The following is a 23,298-nucleotide window of genomic DNA, read 5'->3' as shown; positions in this document are numbered from 1 at the left end:
ATTTGTGTCTTACGTATGCAGTTTCTGGACCTCGCTGATAATTAAATTCCGTAGCATTAGATTCAATTCCCAAAAGATAATTTTTGCTGAATAAATATTTTTTGCGACTGAAACCAGTCTTTTATTTGGACTAAAAGTAATATATTTTTTACTATAATATTTATTGTGATAGTATAAATATATTGTCATCAACGTTAAATTCGAATAGATTACCTGAATCTTTCCCATTTCTCCCGTGCTGTCCATTCGACTAGCAACATTAACAGCATTACCCCAGATGTCGTACTGAGGCTTCTTGGCTCCGATGACCCCAGCAACAACTGGACCAACATTTAAACCTATAAAAAAGTACAATGGAAGACTTTATGAAATGAAATTCCTTAATACGTTTCTTACTAAGACAGCAGAACGTTAAGAAACAAGACTGCTCAGTTCCCGTGGACACATCAACAGGACAAATTTGGAAATTCAGAAATAAAGACGTTTCTCTTTAAACTATCCCTTTTCCTAACTACAAATATAGTTTCCCGAAAAGAACAAAACCAGTTGCGAGACTTCTGTGTCCCCCTTATTAATACGTACTAAATTGTTTAAACGAAAGCCTAAAACAATAAATATTACACAATTTGAAGATCGTTCACAAATACGATATCAGGTCTGTTTGAGAACATTATTATATGTGCTGATTGAGCTTCAAATCCCAATGCCAACGTATATGAATTCTGTAGTCCAGAAGTTAAATACTCATTGTAAATTGTCTCTTGTATTTCTTTCAGAAATGTTCATGAAACAAAAATAAAAGAAGAAATATTATAAAGTTGTTAGCATAATGAATTAATAAAAATCAATACTTTCCTAGTCAAAATGTTTGAAACTGATAAACCAAAACAAATATTGAGATCCATCTTGGTTGCAGTGAGAGTAAAAACCGATCATTCTAAAGTATTAAATAACAAAAATAATTAATTATAAAGGGTAGGCAATAAGAGCTAGTCCGAATTTCACCCATGTTTCACACTAATATTTATTGGGGCACCTTGAATTTGAGTGAATAAAGAAACAATAATAACAGTCAATACACTTCAAACGAAACGTTGTAAGGCTGAATTCCAAATCCTTACCAATCCGAATTTTAAAATTATTGAAGGAATGTTCGTTAACATAATCCAGCTGATCCCTTAGCCGTATAGCAAAGTCCGCCATAGCTGTAATATGAGAGTGTGAAGCCAGGTCAGTGGAGGCAGATGTCAGGCCGGAGGCAGCCATGTACGTATAACCGGTTGTCTTGATCTTTTCGATACAAGAAAACTGTTTTTCTTCTACAATCTGTATAGAACGGTTAATTAGTCAAGTAAATTCTTAAAAAGAGGGCGCCATTAAAAATATTAAGAATATTAAATGAATTACTTTTTTAAAATTACACAATTAAGAATTTTTCGTTGTTTAAAGGATAAACTGCATTCATATATAATATAATTTACTACAAGTTTTTTCAGTTTAGCTTCTTTAAACTAAATCTCAACAACGATTGGTTAAAAATCAATAGCTTAAATTAATACATATTATATAAGTTACATCAAGTGTTTTCTATGTTGCTGTTCGTACGATTAATTTTTATTCTAAGATCTTGTTAAGGTATTTTTATGAAAAATAATATAATAAGGTATCATACATTTAATGTGCTACGAATACTAATAGAACGCACGTGGCCTAGAAACTTCCAAATTTGTAAGTGTTTAAAAAATCAGACTGATTTGAAGAGATTTCAGACTTAGACAAGATTTTGCAGGGTAAAAAGAATAACAGATCTTTTATCATTTTTTTCTCGAGATCAGGCAATATGGAAACAGGAGTTAGCGAGTATTCCATTTTAAATCGACTTTCATCTTGGAGACGGCTTGACTGGGTAATGAAGAAAACTTTATTACAAATGTACCTGAAGAGGACGTAATCCTGTCGAAACGTCATACATTTACTATAAAGTTTTTCTTTTCCTCTCCCAGTCAAGCCGTCTCCAAACTTTTATTTTCTAAAAAGTGGGTTCCTAATCATCAAATCTATTCTCAGTAGTGATTTCTAATTTTCCTTTATGTATCAGCTCGTATTTATTTTATTCTATTTATTCATTTTCTAGCCATTTTCAGGGTAACTTGGTATATTTCCTGACACTTTATAGCTTAATATGTTTCGATACACCCAGCAATAAAAACTAAGAACCACTTTGAAATGTTGTATGTTTCGGGGGAAGGGAGGCATTACGTCAACGTAAAAACCGAAGAACGTTCCGTAGAGCAGGGGAAAATGCTTTACTCATTTAAGGTTACGGAGGTAAGCGCCTAAAGGTGGCGAAGCAATGGTACCAATAGGCCTAATGCTTTACTCATTTAAGGTTACGGAGGTAAGCGCCTAAAGGTGGCGAAGCAATGGTACCAATAGGCCTAACAGTCATAATTAAAATCACACTAGATTGTAGTTGTTTTCTCCTTTTGTCACAAGTCTGATTTGAAAACTACTAACGAACTAACTAAGATAAACGTGGATAAATACCTGCCGTCTAGCGTAGGTTTTAATCATAAATACTAGTTCTAGTGCTTTACTTAATCGTTTGTAAACCATACTTGGTGAATACAAAATCAGAAGAGAGGGAATTACCTCGTCAAAATCTGCAATGATTTCATTCAGCAGTCGTAAACATTCCACTCCCTCATTGTTCCCCTCTAACTCCATGTAGAACTCACTGAAGTTAGGGATAGAAGCAAACATGATGCAGACACTATCTCGCTGCTCGTGGTACAAGTCCTGAAGAAATAGGTTTTATCGAATCAAAACTTGTGACACTTGATACACCAATACCTAACTTTGTAGCAAAGCGTGGTACTTTGAAGGTTTGAGTTTACTTGAAAAAATTGTTTGCTTTCTTTTCCACCTCAAAACTTCATATTGTACTTTCTGCGCTATGCCCACCACAGCGTTATAAGTCCTCCAGTTTATCGCCGAGCTACAGTATACTAACGAATGGATCTCGAGAGACTGCCGTTTCACTGACTTTTCAATACACAACAATTTTTATGCTTTAATGGAGTTACTAATCAAATTATCCGGTTTCTTCAGTTAACTAAAGTTCCAATATATATCTAGAACTCAAGCAGAACAAGTAGTATTGATATATATTATCATAATTCCATTATCTAAAAATCATTTTGCGCTGATATGTAGAATTATTTTATTATACCTTTCCCTTAAGCAGCAGAGAATTAAGTTCCATAGAGAGAATAAAGAAAATCGGATCATCACGTCCATCACTTAGAAACTGTATGAAAAAAAACGTACAAACGGACGCTTATAGAAAATTGTTGCTTTGTCGTGTAAATAAATGAACTCAGTATAGCGATAGATAATTTGTTTCTTTATTTGTTTGAATTTCGCGCAAAGCAACACGAGGGCTATCTGCGCTAGCCGTCCCTAATTTAGCAGTTTATGACTAGAGCGAAGGCAGCTAGTCATCACCACCCACCGCCAACTCTTGGGCTACTCTTTTACCAACGAATAATGGGATTGACCGTCTCATTAAAACGCCCCCACGGCTGAAAGGGCGAGCATGTTTGGTGGGACGGGGATTCGAACCCACGACCCTCAGATTACGAATGCCCTAACCACCTGGCCATCCTGGGCCTCGCGATAGATAAAAATCTAATAAATTAAAAGAGAACATAGTTTCTGATAAATGTGTCAACGTAATAAACAAAAGGTCTCAGTGTACTTACAAAGCAGGGTTAATGACAAAGTTCAAGAATCCAATGGTTTGATGCTGCGGTACTAAAAAATATCATTTTCCATCAAAAACTACAAAGCTTACTTTCACCATGTAAAACTATAAAGCTTACTTTCACCATATAAAACTACAAAGCTTACTTTCACCATGTAAAACTATAAAGCTTACTTTCACCATATAAAACTACAAAGCTTACTTTCACCATATAAAACTACAAAGCTTACTTTAACCATATAAAACTACAAAGCTTACTTTCACCATATGAAACTACAAAGCTTACTTTAACTATATAAAACTACAAAGGTTACTTTCACCGTATAAAACTACAAAGCTTACTTTAACCATATAAAACTACAAAGCTTACTTTCACCATAGAAATATTAAGATTATCGTTCTGCGTTCTTATTGATATTACAAAAGAAAACAACTACGTAAAATGTTTTTCTTTTCTTTTTTTGATGACAACATTACGGCAACCCGCGAATATCGTATTTTTTTAAGAATACTAGAAAAACAGTAACTCATGCCAACTTGTACCATCACGTCACAAATACAAAGTAGAAGGCTTCCTTATTATTCTTGAAAAAAAGAAAGAAAAAATGTATACCACGAAAAATGGCTAATACGAAATAGATGTTTTAAGATTCACAACGTTTCGGGCTGGAGTGCCCTTCCTCTGGTGATTTTAACATTGTTGTTTATACTTTATACTATTTTTAGAAGTTTTAAGGATGCTGTCACAAATTAATGTGGATCTTTAAGCCTAAAGTCGTTAAATAATTAAGATTTTAAGCATTCAGACTTGGAATTTTTAAACTGAACGGTACCTTATGCGCACGTGGGCTAAATGGCCAGGTCATACATCTTAGGGTTCAGATATACCTGCTCATAATTTTAAACTACTGGCTAACCAGAAGCATTCGCTGCCTCTGGGCCTTTTCTGGCTCTTTGAACTGAATAATCGAATTGACTATCAGTTTTATGATGTGCTCATAATTTAAAGTGCATATAGCACATTCAGCGACATCATACCTATAATCCCTCAACTCGTAGACTGATGAGCTTATCACAAGACCACGCCCAGTCTTTAGCATTCAAAAGGTAGTACTAGCCCAAGAGCCCATGGGTCTGGTATGACTTGGTAGCTAGGGTTCTCGACTCGTAAGATCCGGGTCACGGGTTCGAAGCCCATCACTAAACATGCTCGCCCTTTCATCCGTGGGAGCGTTATAACATGACAGTGAATCCCACTTTTCGCTGTTACAGTGTAGCCCAAGAGTTGGCAGTGAATGGTGTTGACTAGCTGTCTTCCCTCTAATCTATCTATATATAAAATTCAAAATCTCTCTGTTTGTTTGTTTGCTTGCTTGTTTGTTTGTCCGCCACGTTCACTGTGCAGGTCACACTTTCCTCGCGTGAAGGTGCGCAAAACGACAATTTTTCGTTGATATACGCGTTTATCGTCTGCTAGCCGAACCGGTAATTTTATCGTTAACATATACTTTACACGAATAAATTCTATGCAGACTTGACATTTTTTGGTGAGTTTCAGTTAACATTTAATTTAGAATACAGCATTATAGGCCAATTTAGTTATAGATCATTAACTATACATCTACTAATACATCATATATTTAACCTCACACACAAACAAAATGTATCCAGTATTAGAATGTCGAATGTGAGAAAGCAAACAGTTAGCTTAGCCTATAAAATAAAATTATGCCGTCTGCTATAAAATATACTACGTGAAAAAAGTAAGGCTTACATTATAATACTTGTTGCGTAAAACGAGATTAAAGTCAGCGAATGTAATTTATCCTTTTTTTTCTCAGGGTTGTTTGATTCCTGGAAGTGGATTTTTTGTTTTGATACATTATAAAGTACAATATTGCATTTTGTTTGTGGCATATTTCATACATCAATGTCATAATATGAATACGGTATCACATTCATAAAAATATATTAAATTTACATTATAGCAAATTCAACATAATATTACATACATATATATGTTTGAGATTTTAATATTTGAGAGGGATGGGGGGAATAGAGCTAGGCTCATCCTGTTCCCAGAACGGTACTCATACGTGTATAAGATAATCTAAATATTCTCCACAAGAGCCTATTTATCTTTGCGAGTAAAAACATCGTTCATAAGGAAGCCCTGATTTAAAACAGGTTCTAGTTTATTTTCAAAAATCAAAACTAAGGTTGCTTTTGTTTTTTTCATAAATTCACAAAATATTTTTTTTACCTATCGAAATATGGAACGGGGAAACAGAAAGAGTAGGTTTTTTTTCTCGAAAACGCGAGAAACGTCGGGTAACGCTGCTAGTCATTTATAAATTAGAAATGGCTAGCACAAGTAGCCCTCGAGTAGTTTTGGGCGAAATTCAACAAGACAAACAATAGTATCTCATAGTTTATAATAAACGTTCTCATATCAGTAAAATAAGGCTCTATCTTGTTTGACTTCTATTAACGTTACATGGGGGAGTAAACTATAAACTACCTCGTTTCTATGGTCAGCAGCTAGGAAATGTTCAGCCACGTGCGCTGGAAGGATGTTACTGAGAAGTTTTCTGTTGTAGGCCTGGAGGTGTTCCATATCTTCCTTCTCTTCCACTGCCTGCAGTTTCCAAAGAAAATCTAACCTCTCGGTCGATTCTGCTTGATGTCCGTGTATCAACAGGGCCACGAGGAAAAGTACTACCATCAGGATAGCAAGGTATTTTGATGGTGTTGACCCACGATCCATTTCTCTGTTTTAGAAAATCATGAAAATAACTATTGTTTTAGTTGAGCAACACTATTAGTAATAATACGTATTATGCTGAACTCGCACAACAAGGGCTAAGGCAATTCAAACTTATATTAATATTTATTACAGTCTTGACTGCAATAAGAACCCGTAATTATTAGTTCGTGATGAACCTGAATTGTGTTTCGTGAAATACTGTGGTCATCGTCTTTCAATGCCACCCAGTGTCACAGCGGTAAGCCATGACGCTAGAGACCGAGTTTCGAAACCCGTGGTGAGCACAGCACAGATAGCCCATTGTGTAGCTTTGTGCTTAAGTGCAAATAAACAAACAAACAAACAAATCATCTATTCAAACTTAGGCCACATTTCATACATGGAGGCTATATAAACTGAATACAAAATAATTATAAAATTTAAAATTTAGGAGTTCAATCTATTTATTAAATTAAATAAGGTAAGAAGACTAATTAAATATCAAACGATTAATGATGACGTGGAAATGCATTATTTGTTTTGTTTTCTCTTCTGTCTCATAATACAGTAAACCTCCAGCTATCCAAATTGCACAAGTATCCCACAGAATGATGCAATTTATTCATAATACAGTAAACCTCCAGCTATCCAAATTGCACAATTATCCTACAGAATGATGCAATTTATATAGTTTATTGCTTTTACTTGATCGGGTGTACGTCGGAAAATCCCGCGTAGAAATCAAGAAATTTTATTAGACGACCAAATGATCAATATCCTATCTTTAAAAATATTTATGTATTTTTAAAGTTCATCAGCTATTTTTGTTTTACTCTCTAACTGACAGTTACGAATGATCAGACGGTTGGAAATGCTTTATTTATTTTCAGGATCTTTGCTGTTCATGTTTAAATTGTGTAATTTATAGTACTGTCTACTGGATTTTCTGCGTATCAGGGGCTATCAGGGGAACTGGTCCCCCAAGAACTCTATGCATACGGACACGGTCATCTTGGTGAGTGCGGTGATGCTTGTTTCTATGCATATGATGTATGTGAATGTGTTAATCTAGTTTGTATATATATAATATGTGTGTGTTTAAAGCTCACCCCATTATCAGTCATATTTAAAACCTGCGCATTGTCCTGATATTGTGTATTCAAACCACTGATCAAAGTGGAAAAATAAGTGTAGGTATGAAAAATCGGTACAGAGAGTAAAGAGAACAGTGTGTATAATATTTTATGTTTAAAATCGAGTACAGAAAGACGATATTGAAATTTATTTGTAGAACAATACAACAATAAGCGAAGAAAATCGAATTGAAAATCATAAGTTTCCATTTCGAACATTCAGGAATAAAAAAAAAACTTCCTTCTAAAGTAGCAGTATTGAAAAATGATTTAAATAGAGCGTTGGAATGCTATGTACCGCTGCATAGCCTATCTACGTCGAGCGCTAATCTGAATTCTTATCAAAATCTTTCTGAAAAATGTGAAAATTGGCGAGAATCGAACCAGCAACTCTACAAAGTATACAGACTCAGCTACTGTATCTCGAATATCCCATCTATTATTTTCCTCTCATTGACTATTAAGATTGGAACTTAGTACAGTTTTGAGCTATGCTAATGTGCTTATAAAACTCAAAATTTCGTAGGCTGGTTGCCTAAAGCACCTGCCCGTTTAAAAGAATCATGGGTTGGAAACCCACATGGTCTCAGAATATTTAAACCCAAATCAAGTGCTTTATATATTTTGATATAGTAAAATTACAATTACACACATAAAATCGCTTTTTTTTGAAGAAATATTCTATAGGCAATAATATTGTGTTTCACAGACAAAACAGAATAGCATTGATTAAAACAAATGAGCTAAGAAACACTTATACCAAGTCTTGGGATTCTAAAATATACAAGTATTCGAGATTTGTTTAATTTGTCGTACATACTACTGTGCACATACAACCCATTACCCAACTTCCTATGCTTTCACACCCATATTTGGATTTAAATATGTGGGATAGGATGAAAACATAAGATTAAAGCAAAAAGTGTTAATGAGTAAATCAAAACACGAATCTTGAAACTTAAAATACCATGAACTATTTTAAGAATTTGTTCCTCTCGTTGTAACAGATGCTGGAACTTAAACTTTTAAATCTTGATGTGTATTGTTTATCATACATATTCTTAACTACTTATCTATCTGACACGTGTTTCTCTGCATTCTGGTAGGCATTTGTGTACATGGGTATTTACTATATAATCTATGTAACATGTGTACATGTATACTTACTCTATATTCTATTTTGGAATGTGTACGTGTGTATTTATCTATATTCTGTTTTGGAACGTGTACATGTATACTTACTCTATATTCTGTTTTGGAATGTGTACATGTAAACTTACTCTATATTGTGTTTTGGAATGTGTATATATGTACTTACTATATAATCTATGTAACATGTGTACATGTATACTTACTCTATATTCTGTTTTGGAACGTGTACATGTATACTTACTCTATATTCTGTTTTGGAACGTGTACATGTATACTTACTCTATATTCTGTTTTGGAACGTGTACATGTCTACTTACTCTATATTCTGTTTTGGCATGTGTATATGTGTACTTACTATATATATTCTGTTTTGGAATGTGTATATGTGTACTTACTATGTATTCTGTTTTGGCATGTGTAAATGTGTACTTACCCTGTATTTTATTTTGACATGTTTACTTACTCTGTATTCTGTAGTAGCAAACGGTCATACATCTCGAACAAAGGTGCCTGAACAAGAAGCGGTAAGGGGCAGAAACCTCCAACGAAAACAATAAGGATCAAGAACTTGTGCATCACACTCAAAGTTAGGTATGGTGCTACGCTCAGCATCACTAAAACCATGCTAAAGGAGATAAACTGATACGAAAAGAAGTATTAGCATCTTTCTTAACAAAAGTTTACTTTTAATTTTGTAGCACATTTTACGTTTCATATTAAAATTAAAGTTCTCAGTGTTTCATTCACAAGTATTTTAATTGTTCAAAATTTTCATGATCAAAAATCCTATAAATATTACACCTCAATGAAAGGATTTCAGCTAAAATCAATTGCACATAAATGAAACTGCGTAGCACACAGGAATAAAGTTGAAACAAAATTATTCACTAGTGCCCTCTGTTGGGATTTTCTAACCACCAGTTTACAAATATTAAAATGATTTAAATATGTATAACTAAATATTCAATATCAACAACTATTAGTAGGTTGAACTTTATTTGACCCTTAGTATACACACTCACATACATATACATATGAATACACTGTATTTTATAGATTATACGTGTACACATACACACACACACATAATATACACTTTTATGTAACAACGAATACATTAAGATTTGAAATATTAACTCTCATTTCGTTACCTCTGGCACTCTAGGAAAGTCTCTAATGGCACAGTCTTCAGATATTCGGACGTCTATCAAGAAAGACACATTGAGAGAGGAATTGAAAGTATTGTTTACTAACACCCAACATCCAGTCTGAGAAACTTCCAAGAAACACTGAAAATATGCTGAACTGTGGGTCCTAGAGTCTCTTATTCGTGTCTCGTTGTCACACACACACAAAGAAATCTTGCTGCGCTCTTTGAAGCAGTTGGTATGTTATAATCGTGCTGGCCAAATCTCACTATTCGATTAGAGTAGCCAAAGAGTTGGCGGTGGGTGTTGTTGATTAGCTGCTTTTCCTCTTGTCTATGAGTTCAAAATTGGGGACGGCTATGCGCGGGTACCCCTTGTGAGAATATTTGAAAGAAAAATAAAATCTTATTCTGCTGTTTTTCCTCCGCTAACCACAAGGCTACGCTCACATAATAACAAAATATACACTGGCGAAATTATAGGATAATAAAGCAAAAAAATGGAATGTGTTTAAAATTAGATTAGCAAAAGGGGTAGATTTTGAGCAGTACCATTAAAATGTATGCTATATAGTCAACAGTGCCACCGCCAGCAATGTTGGTCATGCTCTTCGGACAATACGAGTACGGTAGATTGTAGCACTGGTGTTCTGGAAGAGCCCTTAGTCTTGAGTATGAAAACACAACATTCATATGGATATGCACAGAACAACATTCAGGTTCATTCTGGAAGTTATTCACCCTTTTAAAGTATGCAAATTATACAACCCCTGTTACAGAAATGCCCCTCCAATATTCCACCATCAACAGCAGCCTACGCGGGATCGAAACCAGGCGCCAAACAAGCTCACCCTTTCAACTCGAGGGGGGACATTATAATGTAGCGGTCAATTCACACTATTCGTTAGTGAAGAAAAGTCCAAGAGTTGGCGGTGGGTGCTGCCGGCCGGTTGTTTTACTTGTGGCAGGAAGTTCATAGTAATACAAGTCGACAGATAACCTTAGTAGTTTTCCATATACAAAAATAATAATAATTTTGTAGTAAAATAGATGATAATTAAAACACATATATGAGCAGAAATGCATTAAAAATAGTGAATTCATAAAAAAACAACTGAATGTTGCTATGTGTCAGTTAAGTTTCTTACCGGAAAACGTAAATATTTAAAGGAATTTCTCCTCGTGTTTACTGAATGAAACAGGTATCATTAAAATACTGAAAGTGCTGTACAAGCATATTAATTACTGTTCATGTTTATCCAGTAACATCAAACTTCACATAGTAGTTTCATGTAGCTTGTAATGTGCAGATAGTTGTTCTGGAACATAATAACACTCACCAACGGTACCATGCACACTGTGAAGAGGATGGCCAATACTACCAAGGCCAAAGCTTGGCTGTGTTTTCGACTGGCTGATATGTTACTGGTTAGCCTTCTTATTAGGGCTGGTATCTTGCGCGTTATGTTCTAAAAATATAGAATAAAATCACGTTCTTTGATCTCTAGCATAATATTGACAGCACAACAATCTATTCGGAGAAATACACACTCGCTGACTTAATAAACACTAAAAATGATTTAATATTAAACATGATCATTTCAAATAGCTGTTCAACAAACACATCTTCGAACAGTTTTTCACTCTAGCTGACCGGTTAGACAAAGATTGTTTAGTTGATTATGAAATATCGTTTATGCAAAAAATAAAAAAATAGCAAACCAATATTTGTACAAGATTTACATAAATAAGAAGTAAAACACATTTCCACGGAAGAGTGATCAGGAGCGTGCTGCCATCTAGTTTAAATACAATCTAAATATCAAGTCTTTTTACGGAGCAAAATGATAAAACTTCGTATGGACGTTTAAGCTAACACAAAAACTGACAGACTCTATTAGTTAACTCCAATAATATGCTTTTTTTTTTAGCAATATCTTACTTTTCGCTGGTGTTTTAGTTGTTTTTCCATACAATGCCTCGTTCATCGGTTAACGTATTCTGTCAATACGATTGTTTATTATCATATCAAAACTTGGGTTTCATACCAATCGATTTAAAAGGCTTGTCATCTAAGAATTTTAATTTTTACATTATCCAATTATAATTAATTCTAATGATATTTGGAATTTTGTTCAGAAAAAAGACCATTGGATCAAAACTTTGGGCGACTCTTCCCTTGTGTCGTTTTTTAATATTTTAATCTATTTGTAGTTACACGTTGATTGTTAATTTTTTATTTTGCTAAACAAAATATTTTATACAAATGGAAAAAGGAAATTCTTACACTGCATCCTAAGATATTTCCGTAATTATACAATTGTTTTAAACACATTTCGGTTAGGGTATTTTGTATGATCCGAAGCAACTACGAAAGGGATGTAGAATTAAATGATACCCTGTTTATATAGCCAAACAGAATCTTAACCAAGTTCATAACTAACACCCTCACCTGTTTTAAAATCCTTATTAAGGTGAGAACTCCAACAATACACACACCTCCAATAACTTGTAGAAAAGGTCTTAACCAGTATCTGTTATAAAATAGAAATATAAGATATATACATATATACATATATAAGAAACTAAAGTGTATGATAGAGAAGGTAGAGTCATATCAACAAATTGTACAAATATACAATTCATTAGTTTTATTTTGTCTATTGGTTTTCTTTATTTCCACGTTTTCTGCTAGTAAGTTGTTGGTAAGTATTTTATATTTATATTTTATATTAAAAGAAGTTGTGGGAGGAGTTTCACCTATTGTACTAAAATATGAAAAATTGTGGAAGTGACACAGATAGTAAAACGTTTATTAGTTTTATAGAAAATTTTATTTCGATTGAAAATTTTATAAGATAATATTATTAGAGCATAGTGTGACGTATGATATATTAATCAAGTGAAAGAATTAGAGAATAAGAATATTTCTAGCAATAATTAAAAAAACAATTCGTTTTTTTAGAGCAAAGCCACATTGGGTTATATGTTATGCTATAGTGCAAGGTTATATTTTAATGCAGGATTACACTTATATAGATTATTTTAAATCAGGGTTATACTTATATAGATTATTTTAAATCAGGGTTATACTTATATAGATTATTTTAAATCAGGGTTATACTTATATAGATTATTTTAAATCAGGGTTATACTTATATAGAATATTTCAATGCAGGGTTATACCTATGCATAAAAAATCAATTGCCTTCATATAGAAAAGGTACTACAAAGGATAAAATCTTTGTTCACTTACATAGGAAATATAAGAAGCTGAATAATGGCTATGAAAAGTAGAAGCAGGCCGCTAGATAAAAAATACGTCTCGAGCATTTTGTCTTCTTCTTGCATGTACTAGAAAAGAAAATGTGGTTGTTGGATTTTTTATAATAACTCTGTACTTCAAAACTTAAACAACTATATAAATATAAAAAACAATATGCAGGATTTCTAATATGGATATAGAAGTTATTGCTAATATATTTTTATTGAAAATAATTGGTTCTCGACTCAATAAAAAAATGTTGTTTACAATATTTCGTAAAACAGATTTCATGCTAAAAGTGTTTGTTGTGGCTAATTCGCCCCAAAAGTTTCTTTTTCTTTACCAATTATAATTGTTGTTTGAAGTTAAACAGAAAGCTACACAGTAAGCTATCTGTGCTCTGCCCACCACGAGTATCGAAACCCGCTTTCTAGTATTGTAAGTCCGCAGACATGCCGTTGTGCCACTGGGTGGCACCAATTACAAGAAACAAAACAAAGAAATTACATCATCGATTGGCATAAATATGAGACAAACTTCGAAACATTTACCGTATGCCAATTATGCACAAACTTTAAGAGTAAAAATTTTCAAACCTTTAGTTTGAATTGTAACGAATTTGTTATTATATCAACGTTTGTTTAGATTAAATTTATATTTAGAAACATACATAGCTTATACTGTTAAATATGTATTGCGAAACTCCCGCCTATTCTCCAAAGTTGTAGAAGATTCTCGAGAGTAGGAATCAACAATATATTTATATACCTAAACGCTCAAAAGTAACTCAGTATTGGTACGTAATCTGAATTTCCTAGAAAACCTTCCCACGCCTATAAATATAACCAACGCGATGCGCCAAGAGAGAGTATCTATTATTAGTTCGCTATGGTCAGTGTGCTATAAAACTTCGGAAGCTATAACTGATTATTATAACGCTTACCAATCGGAAAACTTCAGATATTTGACCAGGAGCATTTACAAAGTTCGAAAATTACAACTCATTTAACTTTAGTGGATCCTCATCGGACATTAGTATTTTTACGAAAACATTATATAAATTCATCGTGGAAAGCTCAACGTGTGTGACCGGTAAATAACGAAGGACAAAGCTAGCTAGCTTCCGGTTTAGGGAATCGTATCCAAATTAACTCGCTCATCGTGAACCCTTGATAAGATATCAAGAAAGTTCCAGACTAAAAGGAAAAATTTATATTGCGTGTAAGTTTGGGAAACTTTTGTTTATAAATCATTGTTTGTAATAACTATTTGTAATAATTGTTATTGTAACTTGTACTGTTGTATGTATATTAAAACGTATTTGTGTTAAAAAAGAAAACTGTGTGTATCAATCTTGTTGGCAAATATCATAAACTGACTATAAATCGGCTTTACTTAACTACTAAATCTAAAGTACAATTTAACTACTAAATTTAAAGTTATCAGTTAAGTCAATTTCCGAGCATTTGAAATTCTAAGACGTAACAGAACAATGTTGCAAACTTCTGTATGAGTTTTAATTTAACATTTAGAAAGTTAAGATCATTCATGATCCTTCAGTTCATTTATAAGATTCTAAACCACCATGTCGCTGGCCGAAGTAAAAAATTGGTTTGTTTTTTATTAAGTGCAAAGCTACTCGAAGATTATCTGTGCTGGATGCTCCTACTCTTGTCAGGCCGAATAATGGGATTGACAGTTAATCTTATAACGCAGTAACGGGACTCGAACCACGGATCCTCATATTCGCAGTCCTGCACCTTAAATATTGGACTTAGCTCGGCCGCAGTGTAAAATGCAAAAAAAAAGTGAGTTTATACTATATTGACGCATTATAAGTGAAACGGCTTAGCGATAATGTTTCTACACATCTTGACTTTTTTTATAGTGACTTGATTGTGACATTCTGATCTGTTATACACATTAATCGGTACTAGAACAAGCAAACGTCTGAGAGTTTTCGCACGACAAAGCTAATATGATTGGAATTTTAACCGACTTTATTATTGTTTTGCACACTGAAAAGTTAAAACTACGTAAAAAAAGAGCAATTTAATATCAACTATATACATACCAAAGAAGTGATAAATTAAATATATAACAATACAGTTACAAAACAATCAATAAGGCGCTCGACTCGCAATCTGAGGGTCGCGGGTTCGAATCTCCGTCCCGCCAAACATGCTCGCTCTTTCAGCCGTGGGGGCGTTATAATATGACTGTCAATCCCACTATTCGTTGGTAAAATAGTAGCCCAAGATTTGGAGGTGGGTGGTGTTGACTAGCTGCCTTTCCTCTAGTCTTACACTGCTAAATTAGGAACGGCTAGCGCAGATAGCCCTCGTGTAGCTTTGCGCGAAATTAAAAAAAAACAAACAAACAATCACAATCATTACTTAATACAAGTACATTATATTAAACATGAGAGCTACATCAATTAACATATAATTGTAATAAAAAAGGTTTTGCACCTTCTCTTCCACTTCTTGCTTGCGAAATCTCAATAAAAATCTTTTGCAATGTTCGGACCGTAATCGGTCAATACTGCGAGCGTCAATTGCACGGTCCAGGTAATCGTTTACTTCCTCCTGGGGTTTTTTGTATTCCTTGTTTCTTCTTAGTTTGAAATAAAAACAAGCATTGACATTGAAATAATAATCAATTTTCCATATCTCCAAAAATAAATAAATAAAACACACCTTGTAAAAAACTAATACCCCATAAAATATTAAAGATTATACGTGCGATTTTATAATTCAAAGCTATCCATCTGACGACGATAAGTAAACACAGCCAAACATAGTATTTAAAAATTAAAAATAATAAAGAAAATTTTAAACATACTTACTTGTTTATCTATAAATAAATAAATAACAAGCTAACACTTAGTTTTAGCATTGATTATATTATATTTTTTGCAATATTTTTTATCGCTGGGCGGATTCGTTTTGATTATTCGGTTAAAACAATATAAAATTCAGTCCACTTATTTGTAATGAGTTATTTACTTATTCGATTGTAACGCACAAGTTCTATAGGCTCCATTCGTTGATAAGCCTAATTCACAAATGAAAATTGCCACTCACTTGCTGAATTTCCTCATGTTTCTACAGTCTAAGCTCAAGAAAAGTATAAAGCATTGGTCTGACTAACTAACTAAATCTTGGGTTTTCATCTCGGAAACTTCTAAACATCACACATCTTCATTACGTCATGCTAAAGCGCCCTCTAGCAACCCAAACATTTAAATTCAAATATCAAGAACATAGCCTACAGCAATAAATCTTTTTTAGTTCATCGAACAAGACTGAAAGAACATTCCAGAACTCCCCCTCATGTAGTGAATACATGACTAAACATAATCAATCCTTTGATTTTTCAGATGTTGAATTCATTGACAAAGAAAACTATAAAACCGAAGAAAAAACTAAGAAAAAAGCTCTCTTTATGAAAAACAACAACAATCTTAACATTAATAAACATATAGGTGTACATCTATATTTATTCTCATTTTTATTTTCCTTACTTAACTATTGTTCAATTCTATTACATTATTGTTTAATGACGTAATATCATTCTGATAATATAAAAAGTGACAATTTGGGTTGTTGGGCGATTCTAAAAGCTGGCCGTTTTTTATTTTTTTGCTGGCAGGAAAGAAAATATTACGATGAAATCCATCTCACTCTGTATAAAAAGCTCGATTTAATCTTTGTCAGACGGTATTTTTATGACTGTATATCTTTATGAAAGGGTGTTTTGAAATTACAGTTTTGATTGTTTACATTGGAGGGACGTTATTATGTGATGTATCACGTTTCTCAAAATGAATCTATGCTAAAGAGTGCTTATTGTGCATCATGTATTGTGTGACTTTTAATTGTATCTTCATTAATGAGCATACTCATAATGTGATTTGACTGGAACCAGTGTTAAAGGGCTATTATGAATTGAATTGTATCTTTTTGAAAAGTTGTTTCACCTGTGTTGCGTCAAAGTGTTTAACAGGGACAAGAAAAGTTGCATTAGTTCTTGACCAGTGGTGTAAATATAAATGGTTTTAAAGCTAGCATTAACGTTAGTTTGAGGGAAAGCCTGAAACGGGGAAATAATGAAAAGTGTGGTATGCAACCAAAATCATTCATTTTCTAACTTCATATTTTAGTGTACAATTTTCAAAAATTGGACAGTCGTTCCAACGTATGTACAGTTTTTGCATAAATGTGGTAAAGAAAGTCATTAAGTTGCTTTTATCAATATATTATTATATACAAGTATTACACAGCTACACCTTAACTAATTTTTGTATTTTGACCATCAAATGTCATACATCTACCATTCGCACCCTGTAATAGCTATAGATATCACGAGATATAAATTATTATATAAGGCAGCTATAATATACCTATGGATCAATATATTATTATTTACAAGTATTGCACAACTACCTCGGGATGAATATATTATTATTTACAAGTATTACACAGCTACCTCTGGATCAATATATTATTATTTACAAGTATTACACAGCTACCTCGTGATCAATATATTATTACTTACAAATATTACACAGGCACCTCGGGATCAATAAATTATTATTTACAGGTATTACACAGCTACTTTGGGATCAATATAATATTATTTACAAGTATTACACAGCTACCTCGGGCTGTGTAATACTTGTAAATAATAATATATTCATCCCGAGGTAGTTGTGCAATACTTGTAAATAATAATATATTGATCCATAGGTATCTGTGTAATACTTGTAAATAATAATATATTGATCCCGAAGTTGTATGTGGTTGTTCTTAGTTACATTTACTCTGATTCTGCCAGAAATCAGCTATCAGAGGTCGCAAACAAATTACAGGGGTTGTAAATGTGACCGTGGCGTTCCCTGAATGATTCCCTAGTGGGCTTTGTCGCTATTATACAAATATGGACATAACAAGACTGAATAAATGTTCTGACTTCTGATGACGATTTAAGTAAGTTCAGTTTTGGAACTGATAGTTCCATTAAATTAATCAAATTATTACCAGCTGTGAAAAATACAAACGCAAATTAATTTGATGCAAATTTAGAAAGAAAAAAAAAGATGTACTTTATATTATGCCTGTACGATTACTTAAAACTACAAAATTGTGTTATTGTGTTAAACAAATGGTTAATCGCACCTTATGAAGCAGCACGTCGTTACAGATCCGTGTTTGGTATAATGAGTTACATGTTCCGTATTTATATATTTGGTTTACAGCAAATTTACGACCACTAGACAGGATAATGCCACCAAGGAAAGTTATGACTTGAGGCTTTCTAAAAAAGCCTTTTCAAAGAGAAATATTTATATAGCGAGTTTATTAAACAATTTAGAGCCAAAGGTTGCAAGACATCAAATTCCAATGTTTTCCATGGAGCATATAAACTCGCATAATAAATATTTCAAAACAGCAATTGAATTCAAACATATATCTACACCAAATCTACAACTCCCTCATTTGCAAAGTGAAAGCTACAAGTAAAATAAAAAGGAACCCTCCGACCCCTAAGGATACTGCAGGGAAGCTGGTCATATCTTTTAAAACGATAATAAAGAAGGGTTTGAAGCTGATGAATACTCATAAGTCCAAACTTTACAAGCTTCTAACCACATCTTGAAATAAATCAGTAGTCGTTTGCATGAAATATAATATGGCCAAATAATTTGGTTTACAGCAATCCATTCCATAATGTGCTTGTTAAGTTTCCTGAAGCAGATCTAGTGAGCTATACAAATGGTTTCCCTTGGAAGCCAATGCTCATGCACAATAGAGAGTATATATAGATAGATTGTCAATTGTGTGTAATATGTTAATTGAAACTGAGCTCATACTAATTACATTGAAAAAAAATAATTGTAAAACAAAGGAATAATTATTTTTTAACTGTCGCTAAATGTTTTTTTTTTGCTCATTTTTTATAGTATCCAAATGGGTTGGATATCATATTTCACACTGTACTTTCAGCGAGCATTATTTTATGTTTAATTATAACAGTTATGAGTCGCTTGATACGGTAATATAATATACTTTGATGTCCATGTTCGTATTAGCATTCAGTGAAAAGTGTACTTTACGTTCACTGGATCTAAAACTTTGATGTTGTATACAGAGTATCCGAAAATTATGTTAATAAAATTGTTTACTTGTGTTTCAGAGACGGAACCCTTGAGCATCTACTACAATGAGTACTTGAATTCATTCATAACCAACCATTGCAAAATTCGTGAGATATCATAGCAGTGTGACATGCTAACATAATTTCTGCAGACCCCGTCTGTATACTAAGTTCTATGACATTGTTCTGGCGACAATATTATGTTGTTTACCAAATTCAAATTATTATTCTGATTTAATTCTTTGTTCGGCAGAGGTTTGTTTCAGAATTAATGGATTATTTGGATTTTTACATTTATATGAATATGTTTGTACATTTTTCATTATCTAGTAATATAATTTACCTTTGCCTTTAATATACAAGCATATAAAATAATATCTTGAAAAAAAAACAGTTTTTTACGTTTTCGTTCAGAAAGATACAGTTATTAATGTTTGAAAAACTTACCTATTTTCCAACCCCATATTATTATCCGTGTGACCCATCATTCTCATCTCCTTGGAAACAGTGTTCAGGGTAACAATGCTCTGACGAGATCGTACTTGGTTCACTCTGGTCTTATCGTCAGGAACGATAAGAAAAGTTTCTATATTGTGATCTCTAAGATAGGCGTGTCTCTCACCACCATTGCCTGATTCCAACTGGTAGTCACCGTTTAAACATTTCAGCGTTTCCTTGGTGATGTGGATATATCTAATATAAGGATAAATTGTAGAGAAAAATCGTTAGAGCAACCAATATCCTAACACGGGGTGATATGAGTTGAGCAAATTTACAGGGAGAGTTGTATGCAATTGGTTTGGACTTGGAATTTTAAACCTGAACGCCACCTTACATGCACTTGGGATAAACGACCAGACCAGAGACTCCCAGGATTCAGTTATGGGCGTCTCTAATGTTTAACTACTTACAAGAGGGAGAATATCCAGTAAAATCACTCGCCACCAAAAAGGATTTGTCCAGCTCTTTGAACTGTACAACGGGATTAATTGTCTCTTTTTATCTTGCTTCCACAACTTGAAATGCAAATAATGTTCAACGACATTACGTCTAGAACCTTGGAACCTTCAATCCATAGATTAACACACTAACCATAGTGCCACGATAGGCTGTAAGCGATTTGAGTTTTAGTCGTAGCGATCGATATTAAGTTATAAGAAAACCTAAAGGACTATTGCATCGTCCCGATTATATTGGACCACAATGATTATCCAATTCAGTTTGATTTTTATTTTAGGTTTCAGTTTTCTTGTGCAACGAATGATATCATTATATTGTGAAGTTCTAGTCAGTTTGTTCTATAGAATTAGTTCTAACTTAACTTCGTTACTAACTTATACAGACACGTATTATGATTTAACAACGAGGATACTTACTCTCCAGATGGGAAGCAATAAAAACTTACTTGACGACCTGGTATGACCAGAAAGTTCAAGCATCTTCTAGTGCTACATGTTCGAGTTTTGACTTATAACCAATATCACAACTTACATGTACGGTATTTAAGTTTCTTTTAGTCACCACAGTGTATTGTTATTTACCTGTTAAAGAATCTTTTGTATTAAAGAGGCTAATTTCTCTTTTGATGTTAAATTGTGAATGTGCTGTTTAAAATAAAATAGTTTTGACTTATCATTGAAATTATTAATTTTGCCAAGAAAGAAATGAAAAACCATTCTATCATTAGATTTACCATTTGATACTTGGAGAATTCCCCCCCCCCCCCACAAAATATTCCTGGATAAAGACAAATGGAACAACAAAATTAGGACTCTTGTAGAAACTGTCTGTGACTTACACGTATGATGTTTAGGTTGTGATTTACTTACCATAAACTTATATTTGTATAGGTATTTTAATAACATCAGTGCTATTAAACTTAATGGCAGATAGATGAGATATGCAAGTACATGATGTATTGCCCTCCTTAAATTCTAGATATGTTTTTTCAAATCGTCATTGTATTTCAGGTTTAGGGTTTGTTCTTGAGGAACGTCCATCGAGAGGACTAAGTTTCTAACCAAGTGGTTTGAATGCCCGTATTTCGAATCCTGGTAATTCCGCAAAAAGCTTTTTGGTTGTGACACATACAAAATGTCTGACATAACACCTGACGACGGCCGAATAATTCACTGGTCGAAACGTTGTGATAATAATAACACAGATAATAAAGACGAGAATAACAGTCCGAATAAGTATACCATTAGTAATACCAACACCTTGTCTCAATCCTTCCACAAAATTATATCTCTGAATACATCCATTAAGAAAAAAAAAGTTCAATAGTTTTCTTTCTATAAATGTACACAACATTTCATGTGACGAATAACTTAAGCCTATAATTATAAAGTTAGTGGTTAGCGTTTCGGGATGCGTAATAGAACGTCCAAGGTTTAATCCAGTCATATGACACTTAACATGCTCCATTTTTAGCTGTGGGTACATTATGGAAATGGTAATCAATCTTGCTATTCGGTTAGGAGAAACCGTGTAAGCGGCAGGTGCTGCTGATCGATTGCCATTCATCTGGTCAGCAGTTCTAAATTTGAGATGGGTATGCCTGAAATCTGTAGGGGTCCTCTGACCTGGCCGTGTAGCCAATGTTTGACATTAGGTTCCATTCACGTTTTACGATTTTACAAGTGTAATGTTGGTAGAGTATTACATTTCTGCTAAAACAACTACACTTATTGTTATACTTTGAAAACTAACTTTGAAATATTTTTATCTTTCATTAAATAATCCATAGTGATTAATATGTTATTATCCTGGATCCATGGGCATTAAATAGATAAAAAAACACAGTCAAAATCAGCATTTTCTGTCGTGACTAGCCAAACAAGACAAAATCCGAAATACTTTACTAATTGTATTATTCAAATGTATAAGAATTACCAAAGAGACCTTTCAGACTTTATTATACATGTTACACTTACCCAGGAACTCCTCCAGCTTCCATATAATTAGCCAAACTAACGTCGTTGGACCAAACATCAAACTGCCATTTTCGGAGTCCCAGAACTCCACAATGGACACGTCCTGTGTGGATTCCCACTCGCATGTTGACATCTACTCCAGTGACTTCTCGTACCAACCTGCGTACCAGCCACAAAGAAATATCAAAGCGTATATAAGATAGTATTAAAGTTCAAAGACCTTCAAAACTCCTCTCCAAAGACGAAGATACGTACGGCTGCACTTTTGTACATATCTGTTGTATACACAGTGGTTACAAAGTTCGCATGCTTTGTATTAATCTGTAACTATATGTTACAATATGTACATGTTTATGTCTTTGTATATTGGTGCAAATCTCTCTCATTAAGCAGCAAGTACAAAGGCTTCTCGATAGTCTGAGCCAATATAAAAAGCACGTGCTTTATGAGTCGACTCCGGTTTAATTATTATTGGCTAATAAAATGATTTTCGATGTTTATCGTGCTAAACGGCATAAGAGTCCAATAGTCAAGGAATACAAAATTTACACAATTCACCCTATTGCATTATGTAAGTATATAAAATAATGATAATAATAACAACTTTAGTAATTGCTCGTAAGATTATTTTTGGAGATTTATAGATAAAATATTATTAAGAGTCCAGCAGGATAAAAGAATACACGTGAGTTTTGTGGGCACCTGTGAAACACAGAATTGTTTCACAACAGAAATAAACCACTCCTCGAAAACCTGAAATAAACAGGTGCATCTGTGAAATATATAATAACCTGAAATAAACAGGCGTATCTATAAAATATATAATAACTGAAATAAACAGGTGCATCTGTAAAATATATAATAACCTGAAATAAACAGACGTATCTATAAAATATATAATAACCTGAAATAAACAGGCGTATCTATAAAATATATAATAACCTGAAATAAACAGGTGTATCTTAAAATATATAATAACCTGAAATAAACAGGT

The 23,298-nt window shown here is 33.3% G+C and overlaps 1 protein-coding gene across 3 annotated transcripts in view; it reads right to left on the bottom strand.

Annotated features, from left to right (window-relative positions):
* The window catches only part of LOC106465707 (adenylate cyclase type 6-like), a 161,555-nt gene that overhangs the window by 6,998 nt on the left and 131,259 nt on the right, over positions 1–23,298 (bottom strand). For 2 of the 3 annotated variants that reach the window (XM_022394053.1, XM_022394058.1), the window contains 12 exons: positions 22,305–22,463; positions 19,816–20,061; positions 15,681–15,825; positions 13,201–13,298; positions 12,397–12,478; positions 11,285–11,413; positions 9,949–10,086; positions 9,261–9,436; positions 6,288–6,537; positions 2,653–2,799; positions 1,122–1,326; positions 214–338 (listed from right to left, as the gene is read on the bottom strand). In XM_022394053.1, coding sequence (XP_022249761.1) covers positions 214–338; positions 1,122–1,326; positions 2,653–2,799; positions 6,288–6,537; positions 9,261–9,436; positions 9,949–10,086; positions 11,285–11,413; positions 12,397–12,478; positions 13,201–13,298; positions 15,681–15,825; positions 19,816–20,061; positions 22,305–22,463 — 1,900 coding nt within the window. The remainder of the gene's footprint in view (positions 1–213; positions 339–1,121; positions 1,327–2,652; positions 2,800–6,287; positions 6,538–9,260; positions 9,437–9,948; positions 10,087–11,284; positions 11,414–12,396; positions 12,479–13,200; positions 13,299–15,680; positions 15,826–19,815; positions 20,062–22,304; positions 22,464–23,298) is intronic. The other variant, XM_022394063.1, reaches the window with a different exon arrangement.

Source organism: Limulus polyphemus, unplaced genomic scaffold (assembly GCF_000517525.1).
Source record: "Limulus polyphemus unplaced genomic scaffold, Limulus_polyphemus-2.1.2 Scaffold70, whole genome shotgun sequence".
Lineage (NCBI taxonomy): Eukaryota > Metazoa > Arthropoda > Merostomata > Xiphosura > Limulidae > Limulus > Limulus polyphemus.
This window is presented reverse-complemented; position numbering and strand designations above follow the sequence as displayed.